At 50.6% G+C, this 18,878-nt stretch overlaps 8 protein-coding genes across 8 annotated transcripts; 6 read left to right on the top strand and 2 right to left on the bottom strand.

Moving 5' to 3' along the window:
- Positions 1–1,830: 1,830 nt before the first annotated feature.
- On the top strand, positions 1,831–6,077 carry C8Q69DRAFT_475306 (von Willebrand and RING finger domain protein). The gene is made up of 5 exons (XM_028631192.1): positions 1,831–2,519; positions 2,579–3,320; positions 3,381–3,607; positions 3,660–4,667; positions 4,719–6,077. The coding sequence occupies exons 1-5, from the start codon at positions 2,264–2,266 to the stop codon at positions 5,579–5,581; spliced, it is 3,096 nt and encodes a 1,031-aa protein (XP_028482811.1). The 5' UTR covers positions 1,831–2,263; the 3' UTR covers positions 5,582–6,077.
- Positions 5,664–6,151, top strand: C8Q69DRAFT_61351 (hypothetical protein). Its single transcript, XM_028633837.1, has one exon. It carries the CDS (start codon positions 5,746–5,748, stop codon positions 6,070–6,072), a length of 327 nt encoding a protein of 108 aa, XP_028482812.1. The 5' UTR covers positions 5,664–5,745; the 3' UTR covers positions 6,073–6,151.
- A 210-nt stretch (positions 6,152–6,361) lies between these two features.
- C8Q69DRAFT_475316 (peptidase family M48-domain-containing protein) lies at positions 6,362–8,583 on the top strand. Its single transcript, XM_028631193.1, has 8 exons — positions 6,362–6,995; positions 7,159–7,400; positions 7,483–7,723; positions 7,781–7,805; positions 7,855–7,900; positions 7,958–8,021; positions 8,088–8,119; positions 8,176–8,583. The coding sequence occupies exons 1-8, from the start codon at positions 6,564–6,566 to the stop codon at positions 8,255–8,257; spliced, it is 1,164 nt and encodes a 387-aa protein (XP_028482813.1). The 5' UTR covers positions 6,362–6,563; the 3' UTR covers positions 8,258–8,583.
- A 5-nt stretch (positions 8,584–8,588) lies between these two features.
- Positions 8,589–10,921, top strand: C8Q69DRAFT_436025 (chaperonin complex component, TCP-1 theta subunit). The gene is made up of 3 exons (XM_028628558.1): positions 8,589–8,827; positions 8,921–9,291; positions 9,397–10,921. The coding sequence occupies exons 1-3, from the start codon at positions 8,769–8,771 to the stop codon at positions 10,677–10,679; spliced, it is 1,713 nt and encodes a 570-aa protein (XP_028482814.1). The 5' UTR covers positions 8,589–8,768; the 3' UTR covers positions 10,680–10,921.
- A 1,586-nt stretch (positions 10,922–12,507) lies between these two features.
- Positions 12,508–13,259, top strand: C8Q69DRAFT_446675 (50S ribosomal protein L12; the record flags this gene model as incomplete). Its single annotated transcript, XM_028629148.1, has 2 exons — positions 12,508–12,750; positions 12,924–13,259. The coding sequence occupies 2 exons, from the start codon at positions 12,508–12,510 to the stop codon at positions 13,257–13,259; spliced, it is 579 nt and encodes a 192-aa protein (XP_028482815.1).
- Positions 13,260–13,981: 722 nt separating this feature from the next.
- Positions 13,982–14,425, bottom strand: C8Q69DRAFT_509127 (Glyoxalase/Bleomycin resistance protein/Dihydroxybiphenyl dioxygenase; the record flags this gene model as incomplete). Its single annotated transcript, XM_028633061.1, has 1 exon — positions 13,982–14,425. The coding sequence occupies one exon, from the start codon at positions 14,423–14,425 to the stop codon at positions 13,982–13,984; it is 444 nt and encodes a 147-aa protein (XP_028482816.1).
- A 233-nt stretch (positions 14,426–14,658) lies between these two features.
- On the top strand, positions 14,659–16,498 carry C8Q69DRAFT_61478 (hypothetical protein). The gene is made up of 2 exons (XM_028633838.1): positions 14,659–15,211; positions 15,291–16,498. The coding sequence occupies exons 1-2, from the start codon at positions 14,764–14,766 to the stop codon at positions 16,220–16,222; spliced, it is 1,380 nt and encodes a 459-aa protein (XP_028482817.1). The 5' UTR covers positions 14,659–14,763; the 3' UTR covers positions 16,223–16,498.
- C8Q69DRAFT_513489 (velvet complex protein) lies at positions 16,415–18,330 on the bottom strand (the record flags this gene model as incomplete). The annotated part of the gene is made up of 2 exons (XM_028633315.1): positions 16,415–17,756; positions 17,862–18,330. The coding sequence occupies 2 exons, from the start codon at positions 18,328–18,330 to the stop codon at positions 16,774–16,776; spliced, it is 1,452 nt and encodes a 483-aa protein (XP_028482818.1). The 3' UTR covers positions 16,415–16,773.
- Positions 18,331–18,878: the final 548 nt, after the last annotated feature.

The following is an 18,878-nucleotide window of genomic DNA, read 5'->3' on the forward strand; positions in this document are numbered from 1 at the left end:
GGTGGCCAAGACTCAAATCATCACACCAAACGGGGCGGGCTGTTCCATAAAGTGCAGTCAGTGGAGATCTCCCAAAGAGCGCGTTGTGGATCTCGCAAAATAGCTTAGGGAGCTTAGCACCAAAGGCAATAACCGAGAAGTCTGGCGGCAACGAGAGGCAAGCTTACTCGTGGCCTCTTCCGAGAGTTAAAGACGCCAATAATAATGGGTTAAGCCGGTTCGACGAGCGAGCTGAGATCTACTAATTCCGACATCCTTCAGACGAATAACGGAGGTATACTATAGTATTTCCCTTGAGCTGTTGGCCAGTGCAGTCACATATAGAATCACAGTCGCGACGTATAAACTGTAGTTCATTGGGACCGTCCTATTCGTGGCTAAGGGCCAAAATGCATAAGTCTACATAGAATATCACCGTGTCAGAGGGTAAAACAGGGGTTTGTCGGAAATCAAAAAGGATGACCTGCTTGGAGTTCCCTGCCTCGAGGACAAATTCAGCCACAATGAGGGCCAGAGCATGGCTCTTGCATGCGACGAACCTAATACAAACCCCAGAGATCCCAAGTGCCGGGACATAGCGTGCACCGAAACATGTACTGAGTAGTCATCTGCAAGACTGACTGGATACCGAGTCTGCAGCACGGGCGCCCATCGATTGTTTGGACTTTGAGTTTGGAGTGCTGTCGTCTCTTGGTGCTGCGAGTCATGAATATCTCACTGTGCCGATCCGGTCACAACAATGAAAGGGAAGTTATCGCACATGGATGGACCTCTTCTTTGAGAGAACTCAGCCACATCCCAGATAGGTTACATACAGAGCCGTTACTTGCGCACGTAACTGCTCCAATAATAATGAAGGCAGTATTATTGTCAGGGATAGGGGGAAAGAGAACAGAACATGTCATTGCGCTGCCGATGACGGGCTGTGACAGTTGTAGCATCGATACTACGGCAAGTGACGTGACAGGACAGGGCTACCTGAGCCTTTCCCGTGTAGTACTGGAGTTTGAAGTGCCGTTCTGGGTGAAAAAAGAGTATCAGGATCAAGTCTCTTTCTCTCTTTCTTGGCTGGACGAGGTCATGTCTGGGGGGATGATAGGCCAGGATCAGTAGTCATCCTCTAACGACGCAGGAGAGAGCTCACGAGGTTCACACTGCTGTCTCCGTAATAATGAACTTACTCGTCTCTTTCTGTCAAGTCTTTCTTCTTTTTTACCCCTGAAAAAAACCTTTCATGGTCGTTGACTCGCTAGCACGAGGCCGTAGCGGCTCCCCCGTTCCGCCTTGCGCCAGAAATCGTCCGGCCAAAAGCAAGTGGAACCTCAACGACGCCCCCGACGAGCTTCTCCCCGTCGACCAGTCGCTCCTCCAGCTCCTCCACTGCCAGCCTCATAGCGTCCCAGGGCTTACATGGGACTAGTTTGGGTCCTCTAGCCATGCAGACTATGATCTCCTCCCTGAAACCGGCGTCTGTTCGCACATACACCGGTGTAACGACTGTCATGAACAATCCAGACTCCCATGTTGAGCAGTCTCAGTGACCATTGCCAGCCGCTGTTGGACTTTGCCTTTGCCGCTAGCAACTATCATTATCACGCTCATCGCTACAACGGCTGGCCAGGAACGCTGTCACTCTTTTGTTCCCTTCCCCGGATCCCCTCCCTCTGTGAGAGTCAAGACATCTCTCCTCCAGGTCCATGTGGAAACATCGGCTCTCTTCCAAGCCGGACACTTCGCCTCGGAACGAGACAGGCATTCAATTCTCCGAACGTAGTAGTCTCTTTGGCCGCTCCAAGAAAAAGCCGTCGTCAGGTAAGCGCGTCCCCGAAGCTACTATCTACTATTACTATACTGGTCTTTGCAACAACCTCTGAGGGCATGGAGCAATGTCGTCTTGTTTGTCTCAAAAGCGCAGCTCCATTCTGATTGAAAACCCACTTGATTCATTGTTCCTATCATCCGTCTTGGCTTGCCATGTGTGGCTGATGAACTCTTCCCACCCTGAACTCCAGATCTCCCGTCTCCAAGCTATCTCTCTCGTTCTGGTTCACAGTCGACCACCCACTCATTTCGTTCTGCAGCTAGACACCTTCTAGACAGGCCGGAGAGCAGCCTTTCTGGTCAATCGCTGTTCTCGCGCGCCCGCGCTCCCTCCGCTTTCAGCAACAGGACTCTGCAGTCGGACGTACAAGGTCCCGGGGTCAGTTATACTCCCCATACCAATCGTTCGCAGACATCTCTTAATTCTCGGCCTGGACGGCATATGTCGGGAATGATGGAGGTCGAGCGGACACGGACACGGAGAGACAGGACGTTTGTAGGGAGTGAATGTGCTGTCTGTGAAGAGCCCCTGGAGCATATCCTCCGCGGAGAGAGAATCCTCCAGTTCTCCTGTGGTCATGTCTCCCATGAAGCTTGTTTCTATGAGTATATCAAAGAGTTCGAGTCACAGTATTGCCCGACATGCAATGCGCCGTTGGGGCTGGACAGCAGCAGGGGAGGCAATGTTCTGGATCTCGGTAGGTCCCCTCATTCCCTGGAAATATGGTTAATGCAATCGTGCTGATTCACCTGGCAGAGAAACTCAGCAACATTGTACGCTCTGTCGCTATGAGTGACACTGCAACCCAAAGGACCGGCATGACTACACCCGCTCCATGGGATCAACCTCCTCCCCGTCCTCGCATGGGAAGCACAGACGAGCGGTCGATGATGGATCGCTCCATGATGGATCGCTCTACCATGGATCGTTCCATGATGGACCGAACGATGTCGATTAACCGCGATTCTCGAGACGCGTACAGTCGGCGTGACAGTCACACTAGTGCTCAACGTGATAGGGTCGAACGATTAACTGTATCTCAGCAACAGCATTCCCGGAACGACAGCGGTGCCACCGGTTCTGCAGGCGACTATCCTGACGGACAGCATCATAGCACCGGCAGGAGACATGATTATGATGTCCAGGCAATGGAGTCAGATCTGAGTCCCCGACAAGGCACTATGAAGAACCCGATTCCGCCCCCGATTGTCACTGTTCGAAGCGAGTTCCCAACTCTCAACCGGTCTCGTCAGCAGCAATCGCTCACATGTCTTGTTACAGTGGAGGTGCCTGACGGGAACTGGCGTCCAGACGTCGAGGACCTGCGACATACTCCTCCTGTACAATCCCAGCCCCCGGAAGACATCCACAGCCCTGTCAGAGCACCATCTGTACAGGGTGCACAGTCATTGCAGTATGAGCCCCAGGAAAATCTAGAGGAGATCACAGAAGATCTGCGGACGAGAGTCGATAACTGGCATGGACTTGAGTTCCAACGGTGAGTGATTCACTAGCCATTGCTAGAATCTCGGGTTTGGAGTCGCTGACCTTTGTCCAGTTTCGGAAAGCTGCGTCTGCATGGCAAAGTCCACGTTGGCAAAGACCGCGAGTCATGGCAGGAGCTGGAATGCTATCTCTTCGCAGAGATGCTGATCTGTGTAAAAGAGAAAAAGCACAATGATCACCACCGTTATGATGAGCAGAGGCCCAAGCGCAAGCCGCGTTGCACCCTGAAGGGATCTATTCTTATCAAGAAGCATCTCAGAGAGGTTGAGTCTGTTTTAGGTCGGTTGGAACTGTTTTTGTGACCAAGCGTGCCCAGCTAACCAGTATCTAGATGAACTCATCCTTACCCTGAACCTGTCCGTCAGCGAGTTGCCTTGCTTCCATCTGCGATTCCAGAACCGTAACCAGATGGAGATCTGGCGACGGGCTCTTCTCGACCTCCACCGACCCGAACCTGTGACTCGTAATAACGTTGATTATGACGTTGATAACTCTGGCGCGGAAGAGGACGACTATCGGACGCTCCAGACGAAGAGACAGTCATCGGCTACTTCGTCGTATGGAGCGGGCAAGTCTAACAATACGGCCTTGACCGAATACACCAACTCGGGCAGGGAGACCGTTCCCGTCAGTTTCCACGTTCCTCTCGACCTTGTGGTGGTGATTCCAGTTTCTTCTTCGATGCAAGGGCTCAAGATCACACTCCTGCGGGACGCTCTCAAGTTCCTTGTGCAGAATCTTGGCCCAAGAGATCGCATGGGATTGGTTACATTCGGATCCAGTGGCGGAGGTGTGCCTCTCGTCGGCATGACTTCCAAGGCTTGGACAGGCTGGAACAAGATCCTGAACTCCATTCGTCCTGTCGGACAGAAGAGTCTGCGTGCAGACGTGGTTGAGGGTGCAAATGTTGCCATGGACCTTCTCATGCAACGGAAGTCCAACAACCCCATCTCCACCATTCTGCTGATCAGTGACTCTTCGACATCTGATCCGGAGAGTGTCGACTTTGTCATCTCGAGAGCAGAGGCCGCTAAAGTTGGCATCCATTCATTTGGCCTTGGTCTGACCCACAAGCCAGATACCATGATCGAACTATCGTCACGCACCAAGGCGTCTTACACCTACGTCAAGGACTGGATGATGCTGCGAGAATGTGTCGCGGGATGCCTCGGATCGTTGCAATCGACGTCGCACCAGAATGTGAAATTGAAGCTGCGCTTGCCTGAGGGATCACCCGCAAAATTTGTCAAGATTAGCGGCGCTCTTCATACGACCAAGCGGGCGACTGGACGAGATGCGGAAGCAGCTCTGGGAGACCTGCGCTTTGGAGACAAGAGAGGTATGTTCGTTTACATTCTTGTGAAGGGACCAAGAGACTGATTCTTCCCAGACATCTTGGTACAACTCATTATTCAGCCTGATAATGCCACCCAGGAACAGGTGCCCCAGGACCCTTGGGAAAGTCTCGTATCCGGCTTGGAGGCCCTCGGCGGATCGGACGGTGACGAACAACGCGTGGTCAGCATTGAAGAGGTGCCTTTGATCCAAGCGGACCTTACATATGGGGATATTCTACGAGATGGACATCTAACGCATACACCCCGCCCGTCTCTCCTGGCGATCACCATGCTGCCGGCAAACCCCAGGGCGAAGAGTCCAGGAGCCCCAATGACTCCCTCTATCCCACCTCATCCGTCCATCGTCCAACGCCGTATGGAATTGCTCACATCGGACATGTTGAGTCGGGCTTTGACGCTTGTCTCTCGCGGTCAGAATGACCGTGCGCAGCATCTCCTTACTGAAACGCGAAGTATCTTGAAGGGCCTCGGAAAAGGTGGCCTGCCTCCTCTGCCTCCAGGTGCTAAACCAACAGGCACAAGCGATTCAGGAAGTGCAGCCGGAACGCCGATGTCCTCATCTCCCCGCTCATCGTCCCAGTTTACGGAAGGTCATTCGTCCGCATCCGAAACTGCGACGATTACTCCTGTTGCTGCTGTCGATTCGCAGACCATGATGGCCCTTGATGCCGATTTGGAGGCGGCCTTAGAATGGATCAACCACCCGGCCGTGTTTGGACGCGACTCGCGTAAAGCTGTTCTCCAAACGATCGGTGTGATCTCGTCTCAGCGCGGGTATACCTTCAGGACCCCTTCAGAAGCCCATTGGGCGCAGAGAGTCCCAGGCGTCAGACGCGTGACCGAAAGATCAAAAGAATGGCGAGAGACCGGTGATGATGCTTTGACTGAAGAGTAGAATGACCCGTCCGCTTTGTTATGGCTGTTTGCTCTATGATTTGTGTGTTCTTTTTTTTCCCCGAAAATATTGTTATTTCTCCCCCACAGGTTTGGTTTTGTATGATACCATTTTTGTTTCAGGATTATTTTACTGCGTGATACCATGAGCCGGTCTTCATCACAATGTTTGAGGTGAGCTTGAGTGTGTACATGACTTTTCCAATATGTGTGCCTTGGGATCATCTCACGCTTTGTCGTGGCAAACGACCTTGGCGTGCTTGGACTTCTTGGAGGCTAGTACTCGCTTTGCTGTCTTCCCCATTTAGCTTTGTTACCCCCTTTGATCTATACTTCTATATTCTTGGGACTTCTTTTCATTCTGCCCACCATATTTTATTCACATTGGATATCTATTTTTCTTTTTCTTTTTCTTTTCTTTTCTTTTCTTTTCTTTTTTTTTTAATCATCTCAAACATGTGGATTTCTCGGTCTGTTGAATGTTCATTATGAAAGGGTGAAATAAATGCACTTCGGATTCCGGATCGTATGATTCTGAATTGTTGCCAACTCAGTTCGAAGTTATGACTTCCATACCAGTATTCCCGTGCCTTTGCGGTGTATTGTAGGACTCCGTGACGGTAAACGCCGAATCTCATCATAGAACCTTGGTCAGAAAAGCGTTGATACTGTAGTGCTGACTGATTTCGGATCTTCTTTGCTCGTGGGGGTGCCAGCGCAAGGAATTTTTTTGGTCGATAGATATTACCATTTGTAGTTGAAGTTGTCTTTTCCATTCGGCATTATTTTCCAATGACATGTCAGCGAAGTATTGATACTGTAATGAAACCGTACAGGCCCGTGACCTCCGGTTGTTATCGATAGAGACCAACCTCGCTCGAGCTCCATTATCATCTTACGAAAGTACTGGCGCCGGTGATCAGCGCAGTACATACCTTTGTTTGCTGTACATACAAAGCCTGAACTACAGGCAAAGATCATCGATGCCGCCGCTCCCATCTTTACCGTCGGCCGTCTCGTTCCTCCGCGGCGTTGCGCCTCGTTCGCAGTCCGCTGCAGGCCAGCTATTGCCAACCGCTCGGCGTGGCGCTCCCAGTGCATGGTACACGCACTCCAGGCGCTTTTCATTTTCTGATAGATCTTGTTCGGTTTCCTTGAGAGGGTTATCGCAGTCTCAGTCGCAAGCATGGAACCGGTGCGCTGGGAGGCTGTTCTCGAGCTCGACTCGGCAAGCTCCGAGCTACCAGTATAAGCGATTCCAGCCGGGAAGGATACCATATCCTGGACAGCAGGGAGGAGGAGGAGGAGGAGGAGGAGGAGGAGGCCCTCCGTGGTGGGCTATCTATCGGAATGAACTGGTCATAGGAGTCGGCATCGGTGGGGCTTTCTACCTATACAACCTGGAGACTGTAGAGGTAAGCACAGGGTTAAATAATCCATCATCCTTGACCACAGTATCTGTAGTAGTGGACTGGAAACTACTATTCGCTCAAACACATCCCATTTGTGCGGTCCTATATATCATGTTTGTAGCTTTCGCTTCATTGCTAATGTCTGCCATTGCTGTTGGCTCTATAGATGACCGGTAGACGCCGCTTTAATTGCGTGTCCACCGCCCAAGAATTGAAAATGGGAGAACAGAGTTACCGGGAGGTTATGCAGCAATATCGGGGGAGAATACTGCCGGATAATCACCCCTTAACGATTATGGTTGCTCAGGTAATGAAGAGGTTGATTCCGCAAGCCCCAATAGAAGGAGCGGACTGGAAAGTGCATGTCATTCACGATGACTCGAATATGAATGCTTTCGTACTTCCCGGGTATGATATGACTATCTTTTCCGATCTCAGCAGACTGGGATTGCCTGGTATAGTCTGTGATAGGCTGACATTTTGTTCCTAGAGGCAAGGTCTTTGTCTTCACGGGCATCATGCCGATCTGCCGGGATGAGGATGGTCTTGCTGCTGTGCTCGGACATGAGATTGCTCATGTTGTGGCGCGTCATCCAGCAGAGAGGATGAGCAATAGCTTTATTACAATTGGGCTAGCATTTGTTGTTGCCGCTCTTTTCGACGTGTCCGGGCAGATTCCGTCGATGCTCCTCAATTTGGTATACGGCCTGCCAAACTCGAGGACTCAGGAGGTTAGTTACGATTTCTACTGTTCATTATACCAACTACGTCATACTAATACATTGCAGGCCGAGGCAGACACTATCGGACTAAGTAAGCTCTGATTCTTTGTGGTGCTTTCGCCGGTACTAATTTGGGTTAGTGATGATGTCCAAGGCTTGCTTTAATCCAGAAGCTGCAGTAAAACTGTAAGTTTTCCAAGTTCCCTGTTGACTTCAATGATTTGTACATTAACAAACAGCTAGATGGGGCCGTATGCAGAAAGCAGAGAAAGGGTCGCCTCCACAATTCATGTCGACGCATCCTTCGGTAAGCTCATAGTCACAACCACATGTGTAGTTTTCAAGTCGACGCCAGGGGCTGATGAGACGATAGAGCTATAACCGCATGGAGGCTCTCAGTGAAAAGTAAGTGGCCCCTTAGGGAGATTCATTTACTCTATCCAGCTGACTGGGAGCTATAGATTACCGAAGGCAGAGGCAGAGTATGAAGCAAGCGGTTGTTCCGTGCCCAGTAGATACAGTAAGTGTCCACAGACTCTGTGAATATGGGATTCGTACTAATCCACTTCTCTCCATTACAGTGCCTGGTTTCAGACAAGCCTACAACACATATGATGCGTATGGCACAGACGATGGACATGATTCATACTTCTGGTAATTTGGGTTAGCAAGGTTGAAACATAAGCGAATATAGCATGCAATACGAGCGGGCGTCAGTATGCGGGGTGTACTGTACATTGCAAATATTTCCATTAATAAACTCGACTGTCAATAATACGCATCTATCTTTGCTCAGTACTAAAGATAGCAAAGATGTAGAATGATATAGTTAGACTTGTAGAGCTCTCCGCCGTGGAGAAAGCCCTAACCCCTCCATGGCAGGATGCAAACCGGACAAACAATCCGGTCAGGGACATGTCGAGCTCATCCAAAAAATCACCGAACGGCGCGAAGCTCGAGTTGCGTGTTCTCAACAGTCACGCTTCTTTGATATTTCCGTTTCTTTATCTATCATACAGATTCCCTCTGTCAGCGGAGGTAGCAGAAAGTAATCATGTCGCTGGCGATCCCTGGACCCTCGCAGGCGGGTCTCTTCAAGCCTGGCTATCAGAGGTAAGCCACAACATTGAAGATCGCATGCACCTCACACAGTCGACTATGCGCACACGGACACCATAAAGCTGACTCGCAATTTTCATTTTACAGTTGGGACGCTGAAGATGGAGCCGTTATCCGCAACATCGAGGCCTGCCGGGCCATCTCGCAGACCGTTCAGACGTCGCTAGGCCCGTATGGCCGCAACAAGATTGTCATCAACCACTTGCAGAAGATGATCCTGACTTCCGATGCCGCTACAATCCTCAGAGAGTTGGACGTCGTACACCCCGCAGCGAAGCTGCTCGTTATGGCAAGTCAGCAGCAGGAGGCGGAGATGGGTGACGCGACCAACCTAGTCATCATCTTGGCGGGAGAGCTGCTCAAGAAGGCGGAGGAGTTGCTAAGAATGGGTCTGAAAACGAGTGATATCGTTCAGGGTTATGAGAAGGCTCAGAACTTTGCGCTGAAATGTCTAGAAGGTGGGTTTTTTTCCCTTGCATAGTGATAATGATTGTCGTGGTCTATGAAATCTACGAGTTTTTGAGGAGTTTATGCTTACTTATGATTTGTTTTTTATGGGATAGATCTCGAGGTCGATCGTCTGAGTGAAATTCGTTCCACCGCAGAGCTTAGCAAAGCTTTGCGCACAGTGGTTTCCAGCAAGCAGTCTGGAGCGGAAGACATTCTGGCATCTCTGGTCGCTGAGGCCGTCCTTGCTGTGCTCCCTAAAAACCCACTCAACTTCAACGTGGACAACGTACGAGTAGTTAAGATCATGGGTGGTAGCTTGGAACAGTCAAAAGTGGTCAAGGGTATGGTCTTTGGCCGGGAGCCCGATGGACAGGTCAAGAAGGCCAAGAAGGCCAAGGTCGGTGTCTTCAGCTGCCCGATCGATACCTCTCAGACCGAGACCAAGGGAACTGTGCTCCTGAAGAATGCGCAGGAGATGCTTAACTTCAGCAAGGGCGAGGAGGAGCGTCTTGAGGCCGCTATCAAGGAGTTGTACGACTCCGGTCTCCGTGTGGTTGTTGCTGGCAGCACTGTCGGTGAACTCGCCCTCCACTACCTCAACCGCTTCGGAATCTTGGTCATTAAGATCTTGTCGAAATACGAGCTGCGCCGTCTCTGCCGCGTTGTCGGTGCTACCCCTCTCGCTCGTCTTGGTGCCCCTATGCCCGACGAGATGGGTTCCATCGATGTTGTGGAGACCACTGAGATCGGTGGTGACAGAGTTACTGTCTTCCGCCAGGAGGACTCTAACAATGTGACTCGCACAGCGACTATTGTCCTTCGTGGAGCGACCCAGAACCATCTCGACGACGTCGAGCGCGCCATTGATGATGGTGTCAACGTTGTCAAGGCCATCACCAAGGACCCGCGTCTTGTTCCTGGAGCTGGTGCCACCGAGCTGCAGCTGGTAGAGCGCATCTCTGCCTTCGCCGATAAGACCCCCGGACTTCCGCAGCACGCCATTAGAAAGTACGCTGAGGCTTTCGAAGTCATCCCCCGGACCCTGGCCGAGTCTGCTGGTCTGGATGCCACCGAGGTCCTTGCTAACCTATATACTGCACACCACCGTTCTAACGGCCCGGCTGAGGAATCATCCGACGAGGAGGAAGAGGGCTCCTCTTCCGAGGAAGAAGAGCCATACTGGACCGCCGGTGTCGACCTGGACTCTTCCACGAATACCGGCACCATTGACGCTGTGGAGGAAGGCATTCTTGACCTGATGGTCTCCAAGAGCTGGGCTATCCGACTCGCAACTGAATCAGCTAGAACCGTCCTGAGTGTCGACCAGATCATTGTCGCACGACAGGCCGGTGGGCCTAAGCCTCCAGGCCCCAACCCCAACTGGGACGAGGACTAAATGCCTCCAAGGGGGAAGAATGCAGTCAAGGAGGTAGATATAAGGAAGACAGACAAAAGAAAGGACCACGAAGGTCACCAATAGCATCTATTGACCAAAAAAAGGTAGAGGATGTAATCTTGCACAATACGTATTACAATCTACACGCAAAAATCGTATTAGAAGTTCCATTCACCTGTATTTCTTTCGAATGAACTTTGCATATTATCTACAATAATAGAATTACGTTCAAAGACCTGGAAGTAGTCTCAGTATTATGTCCTCTTATCCTTGAGGTTGATAATAGTATTACGGATGAGGCTGGTGTTGCCAGGTGTGACCAGGGATTTAGACAGAAAGGCATTCATCCCTGTGTTAATTCTCTGTTTTCTTCTTCGGTTTTCTATTTATTTTTTATCCTTTCTCCTATGTCTAGGGGAAAATAACAATCTCTGATTTAAATCAGAGGGAACAACGCAGTATGTCATTGGACCAAAAACATGTGACGAGTAAAACAGTAATTGATGGGTATAGGAGAGTACTGGCTTTTGTATACGCGATCGCTGTCCATGAAGAGAATATCTCTGATTCCAAAATTATCCTCCGGTCGCTCAGTAGAATCTTTTGTGGGTATCCGCATGACAGAAACAAGCTTCGCGTTCCAAACGAGTCATCGCTATATGGCGCTATGATATTGAGCGAAACAGATGAAAAGGAAAAAAAAAAAGCGAAAAGAAGGGAGACACGCTTTTTGTTATCGTAATCTCATGATGTTGTGCTAGGCAGTTGAGCCATGTTAAGCGCTCATGATGTCATGAGGCGAGATCCACCGTGATTCGAGAGTTTGATGAAAATCGGACCTCAGCTCATGAGTGAGCGAGAATCCTCGTGGATTTAGATATATCGATAGGTATGATGTGCTCGCAGCTTTTGCTTTTGCCTGACGGCCGGTTTCGTTGTCGAATGCTACTTATGGCGTATGTTCGAGATGCGGCCCGTCGATCCCAACTGTAACTGCGAGCTTGCTCCTGCTTCTTCTCCGTATAGTCTCCCGTTGATTCTGTATGTTCCTGGTAGCGTGCATTTCCGAAATCTGTGCGCCGAGCCGGGTATATGCACATCGATCATCGATGTGACACTGAATCACTGACGGTGTCGCTTCCCCACATAATTCCGGCGGGTAAATCGGTGATCGCGTAGCTTAAACAGGGCCGGGTAGTCGGGAGCCAAGAAAGATCAGAAGCTAGGATCTAGAGATGTTCATCTTGGAGATTGCCTTAAGCTTCCATCCTCCAGTTCTGAGGGGGCATGGCACGCGAGCTGCGACGTCGTTGATGACGGCGGAATTCAGCTTTCTGGACGCTGTTGCGCATGTAGTGCACGAGGAAGCTGCTGGAGTGGAAGGAGATCCAGACCAGCATGACCCAGCTGGCCAGCCATTTCTCCTGAGGCGAGAAGTAGAGATCCATGAGTGAGGATATCAGCGATCAGATCAGATGGCTCTCAAGATGAAAATAAGAAAGAAAGACGGAGAGTAAGACGGCGACGACTTTCGTACTCGACTTTCTCCGCAATGATATAAGCCGGGTCAGCAATCACCTCATTGCTGGGCGGCAGCTTAGTTCGGCATCTGCCTGATACCGTATCGCGAATACCGTATTGAGACGGTCACGCTGTAATATTACGGGCGCTGTTGTTCACAGGCATCACGTGACGCGCCGTGGATTTTCCGGCCGCGCGAAGTTCGAGTTTCTTTTCTGAGCGAGATCTGGATATCGGGAAAAAGAGCTTCAGTCCCCATCTTCGTTTCTCTATCTGTCCGCCCTTTCACAGCCAGGTCTCCGCCATCATGTCGCTCTCCTCCCAGACCGCAGCTCGATGCTGCAGACAAATCGTCCGCCCTTCTGCGTCCCTGCGCATCTCTTCGTCCACATATCTCTCCCAGCGCCGGAGGACGCCCGCTCGGAGATGGCAGTCTACCGATGCTGGTGCTGCCACTGCCGCCCCTTCGAACCCGAAGATTACGCAGATCGTTGACCAGATTAGCCAATTGACCTTGTTGGAGACGGCTGACCTCGTCGCCAGCTTGAAGGTGGGTGGAACTGTTGTTGTTGTTTGAGTCCGCTCTGCCGCCTGCGGTTGCGTGAAGAGAGATATCACCAGTCCCAGAAAAACATGGCGAATACACATGAAACAGTGGCTAGACGAGCGGAACCAGTGGCACTGGATAATGAAGAAAATTACTGACGCGGAATTTACTTGTAGTCCCGTCTGAACATCCCCGACCTGCCCGTTGGCGGCTTCGCCGTGGCCGGTGCTGGAGCTCCTGCAGCTGCCGCTGCTCCCGCCGCGGAGGAGGAGGAAGCTGCCCCTGCTGCCCAGGAGAAGACCCTGTTCAACCTCAAGCTCGAGTCCTTCGATGCCGCCGCTAAGCCCAAGATCATCAAGGAGATCAAGTCCATGCTCGGTCTGTCTCTGGTTGACAGCAAGAAGTTCGTCGAGAGTGTCCCCAAGGTCATGAAGGAGTCCGTTCCCAAGGAGGAGGCCGAGAAGATCATCGAGACCCTCAAGGGTCTCGGTGCTAAGGCTTCCATGGAGTAAAGTCGCTTCTCGATGGGCTCTGTGGTGTTCGGGATGTGGCATGAAGAGCGGAATCCGGTGTTCCTGTTTTCCCGATTTCTCCGTCATGATATGTTTTTAATGGCAGCTAGCAAAATCGGCGGAAAAATGTATATTATCAATTGATCCCAGCGAATTTGGATGTATACGGAGAAAGGACTGCTTTTGTCTCCAGACCTTCCCTCCATTACTTACTTGTCTTATCCAACGATTGGGTGAGAATTTGGCCAGCATATGTGTTCAGGAAAGTCGAGACATAGAATTTTTTTTGAAACTGTGTTTTACTATTACCCTGGGATATACTCGATCTTTTTTTCCTAGTTGGAATGCACGCATATTCTCTTCTCAAGTAACCGCGCGCCGAAAATAATTCAATTCTTTTCTTCAGACTTTGTCTACAGAAATATCCTACTTACGCAATTCTTAATGGCCCTATAGTGCGACGTTCGAGTATAGTTGGTCCATCGACTTGTCATTACGGCGGAATCACACACCGACTGACTTTCATAGTAGACGACTTTGAAACCTGCAATGTGGTGGACCGCCCGACCGAGAAAGAAGGGAGCCTACCTAGTCGGATTCGAAACCCTTTTCAATATAATCAGTACCAGAGGTCACAGAATGGAGACTCAAGGCATCTAGGAAATGAACGTGGAACATAACGAGTATGAGCACGAAGCACCAGAAAGCACAACGGAGAGGGCCTACTCGATCAGGTTCCCATCCGGATCTCTGATATATATGCTTCTGAGAAGGCTTCTAGCCCCTGTCTTCTTCACTACCTCCTCTCCGTCAAAGGCCAAGACCTCTACGCCCATCTCCTTTAGGCGCCCGACAACTTCCTCGACCGCCGAATCAGTTAGGAAGCAGAGGTCCGCACTACCAGGTGCCGGGACATGTGCCTTTGGCTCGAACTCCTTGCCGGCCTCATGGAGGTTAATCTTGGAGCCACCGAACAGGAGCGCATGACGTGCAGTGCCAGTAGTGTCGGATGGCGGAGTGAAGGATTGATGCGCCATCCCCAGGACAGACGTGTAGAACCTGATAGATGCTGGAATTGAACGGACAGTGAGGACGAGATGATCCAAAGAGGAGAGAGTACAGGCAGGACTTGACGATGGTGGTGAGGTGGGTGATGTACTGGACATATTGCGGAGGAGCATATGCGGAGCGCGGAGTGGAAGATTACGAGGATGGAAGACCTGGAAGTTGCAAGTCCAGAGACCTGTTCTTTTATAGATAATCGTGCTGGAATTCATGCTGTTCTGTCTTCTTCTTCTTCTTTTCTGTTCACTATCAAAGATAAGATAATTCACAATAGTCAGTTATGGTAGGAGAGGAAGATGACGCGATGGCGGGAGGATGCGGCGAAATGCTAAAAACACCAGCTGGATTCCCAATCGGGTAACTTGCTCTGCTTCCGCAAAAACCTCCGACTTCTCTCCGTACAAAAAATAAATAAACCCAAGCACCTCAATCACCCACCATGAGTGCCTCGCGCATCATAACGCCCCATAGATGGCCTCCAAGGTCTCTGGGGCAACTGTGCCTTCATGGAGAGATCCTTTCGGAGCGTACGCTTCCTGCGAATTCCCGGAGACCGTTTCATTCAACCTCGATTCAAAACGCAGCTCGCGCAGCACCGCGCTCCCCGACAGTAAGACGCCAGCAAGCAGGTGGAAATGGATCGACTGCTACAGCCCCTCGCCAGACCTACGTGGATTTAGGCATTCGTGGCCAAACAGAAAATTATGATCCCGAAGGTCTACTTGCTCTCTACTCGAACTTCGGACACCGATTATACGATTCGGCCATGAGAGCCGGTCGCTTGCCCGATATCAGTGCTGAGACCTACATCTATATCTCCAAACGCATCATCGAAGAGGCGTGTTCTGGACCTCCCACCGCGATGGCGGCAAGGAGAATATCAAAAGGTACGTTGCCAGGATCTGCTCCCCGCACCTGAGCCGCTTCAACGACATAGAAATCATCTAATGGGCAGTTGGCAACTAGACCTTGATACCGTCTTTGCAGTTGCTGCATCATTCCCCACCGGTCGCCCACCACATCCAATGGCCCGTTGGACCCTCACTGCAACCGCCTCAGCAGGCGGGTTTCTCGCCGTTTTGCATGTCGCAGCGGAACATCTGAAGCGTGTTCCGACAGCAGGCCGGACGCCTATACTGGACCGCATTGAGCAGTGGGCTACTGAATCCGAGGACCCAGACCCACGCGTCACGATTATGTACGCTCAAATATTAGGCCGGCGGGGACAGTACCGTGAGGCTATCGCAGCTATGGAAAAGCTCATGCAGAGGATCCATCCGACTAAGCTGCTACCATCGATGATGGAAGACATATCCATGAACGGGAACCTAGAACCCCCGTGGAAGATATACGCCTGGCTGACGGAGAAAGTCGGTGATCGAGCAGCCACCGACGAGACACTGAAAGTCGCTGCGCTGGAATACCAGGACCCCAGTGCGCTGGTCACATATGCGCATGTGATGCAAACGCAAGGAGATCTGGAAATGTATGAAGAATGCATGAACAAAGCTGCAACAGCCGGCGATGCAGAAGCATGTCGAAAACTCGCCAATTTCTACTACCTGACTCACCACGGCCGGTTTCCACGTCGCGAAGATCAGAATACGAGTGGTATCCGAAGCCGCATTGTATCGCTTTTCAAGCAGTCACGGACGAAAGACGATTATCGTAAGCTAGCGATAGATTGGTACGAGTTATCCTTCAACCATGGAAGCAAGAAGGCTGCCCTGCTGCTGTCAATGCTTCTGCGCGAAGATGGGGATTCCGACCTCGGTCGGGAGTTCCTTTCATTTGCTGCTGCGGAGGACAAACTGCTGTCACTGACAAAGAAGCTGGCAGACAACTGGGACAATAAAGACTATAACGTGAAGATCCCAATTCAATTACTTGATACTTGATGTCAAATACAGTGAAAAATGTGATAATCGACGGCCTCGCTTTCTTGGGTGGCTAGATATCTTGAGCCACAGCTGCCTTTGACTGCATTTTGCATCTTCTGGAAGTCTCTCTGAACACCGTCTACACCGTCATATCACCTTTTCCATGATGTTCGGGTAGGAATCTCCGCTCTGCCTCGAGTCTCACGCCTTATTTGCGTTTTTGATACCCTGTACGATATATTCTCACACTTAGAAGAAAAAGCAAAAGAATGGTTTATCTTCGGGAAAGAAATGATACCATTCCACACTATGAGCTAGTGAGAAGCGACCTTACAAGCGCAACACGATACCTGTATCAGTTATCCCTATATCTGCGCAGAAGTTTCGCAACTCCCATCCAGGATGAAAGAGGGTCGAAAGCTACAGTATGTGTTCAATAGAATGCAGAAATTCTCCAGAGAAAATCTGTGCCTGGAAGCCCATATGCCGTATCATCTTGAACAGCATGGAATAGGAAACCAGAATATGAGAAATACAGGATCTTTTTTTCTTTTGATCCTCGGATCTCCCTATCTGCCTTGTCCCTTTCCCTTACCTTTGCTTCTGGTTTTCAGATCTCCGACTCCCAGAGCCTTTAATTGCTCTGTTATCCGTGACGATTCACGCATACCTGGAAAGTCCTTTGCAGGATGCACGCGGAATGTATCTGACCAGACTTCAGTCAAAATAGGCATGGACTCGCCTGTCTCTTCAATAAATCCCCAATTCATGAGCCGGAACTTGAGCCGGTAGAGACCTGCGGTACGGACGGACAAATCCGTGAAAATAAAGAACGCCGCAGGCAAAGGCTGCGTCGAACTACCAATTTTCTGTCCTCCAGTGGATGTTGGATACATTGGAGCAGTTTCCGGATCGGGATCCTCCTCGACGAAGAAAGGAGAAACGAAAAGCTTGCCTGAGAGCACTTGCACGGATCGGCCTTGTGGTTGACCACTAGGATTTCCTCCCATGCCCGCAGCCTCATTTAACCTGAATGGTTCGACAATTTGTGATCGGTGTATCCGCTCTTCCCACTCTTCACCGTGGGCACCACCGTGAGATGATGACGGAGTCACCGAATACAACAGACACCCCACGGTAAATCGTGGGTCTCTCAGTAACTCCATATCGCTCTCTGAGGAAGGGTCAAAATCGGCCAGCAACATTTGCACAATCGGAGGAGGGTCGATAGAGCGTCTATCCTTGTCACCGGCACCACAAGCTCGCGCTGCAATGGGTTGTTGCCGAATATGCAGTCGGAACCGGGACATAGGCGTCTTAGCCTTTGGCGATGGGGAAGTAGCAAATGAAGCTGGAGCAGGCGGTAGAGGGTGGAGGATCTGTTCGAATCCTGCGGGGACGCCAGATATGCTCCTACCTCCGCGACTAGGTGATCTTGCGCTGGAATGTGAAGTGGTCGAGTTCGTTGATGTTGGGGAACTACTTAAACTATCAACGGAGGACTCATCAGATATCTGACACAACAGCACAATGTTTGCAGAAGATGGCGATTCTGAGTATGTCAAAACGGAAAAGGGTGATTCTTAGAAAAAAGAAATGAGACTTTACAGGGAACTGCTCTGCGCTTTCTCCCTTGGATCGGAGCTTCTGCGCCTACCATCGTGACTCAGCGGAGAGATGTACGGATTCCAGTATGGGCTCCAAGCTTCGTGCGAATTCCTCCTCGGAGCAACGGACGTGTTGTGCGATGAACTAACAGAAGTGGACGGCATCGCTGGCCATGCTCCCTGGTATGCAGAGTAGTCAGGATGGCGAGAACCGAGGCTGGTAGCTGCAACAGCATACTGGCCATGGCTGGACCAGTGAGGTGATGGTGAACTATAGGCGGCTGTCGTGGATGAAACCGTTGGGTTGTATGCCTGAACATCAGGGTATAAGAACCTCGGTGGTTCTTCAGACGGCGAAAAGTGTGATGATCTCTGGCGCTCTGGGCTGGACGATCTCAGTTCTCTTCGAGCTGTCATATGATTCAACAACGGCGCTCCTGGATTGCCTGGTGCAGGGGGTTCTTGCTGTTGGTCACTTCTCGGGGTCTTTCGATACAGATCTCCTTCAATCTTTCGCATTGTCGAAAATCCCCTTACTTTTACGTCCCCTTGGGTACGATTGGCAGACACGATAGATTAGATCCTGGTCCCCAACTCCTCTTGAAAGACATCCGCAGTTTGGAGAGACCAATGATGACAAGATTGAAAAAAATACTACCGTGAGCACCCGTAGAAGATGATGAGAAGAGAGAGAGAGAGTGCAACAGAACCATTAGACGAACATAAATTTTCTTCTGTGATAAGTAATCTGATAGCACACTAAGTGTATCAATAATACTCGAGAGTCGGTTTTCAGTCCGCTGACCCAGTTTTTCCTGAGCGCCAACTCACCATTCCTGCGAGTAGCACCTACCAGTGCGTCTATATTTGATCAAAAAACTGCAGTGACGTGCAAGAAGTAGCTGCAACGTTGGAGCCCCGCAAGTCCAATTAAACTACGGACGGGGGCAAACCTTTTAATGAAGCCGATTTTCTTCTGTGTTCTAGGAACCCTGCAAGAAGAGGAGCTAGAGCCATGGCCTAGCAACTGTCTGACGGCGTTACCGTATATACGGGATGGTATCCGA

This window comes from Paecilomyces variotii, assembly GCF_004022145.1.
Source record: "Paecilomyces variotii strain CBS 101075 chromosome Unknown C8Q69scaffold_10, whole genome shotgun sequence".
In the NCBI taxonomy this organism is placed as follows: domain Eukaryota; kingdom Fungi; phylum Ascomycota; class Eurotiomycetes; order Eurotiales; family Thermoascaceae; genus Paecilomyces; species Paecilomyces variotii.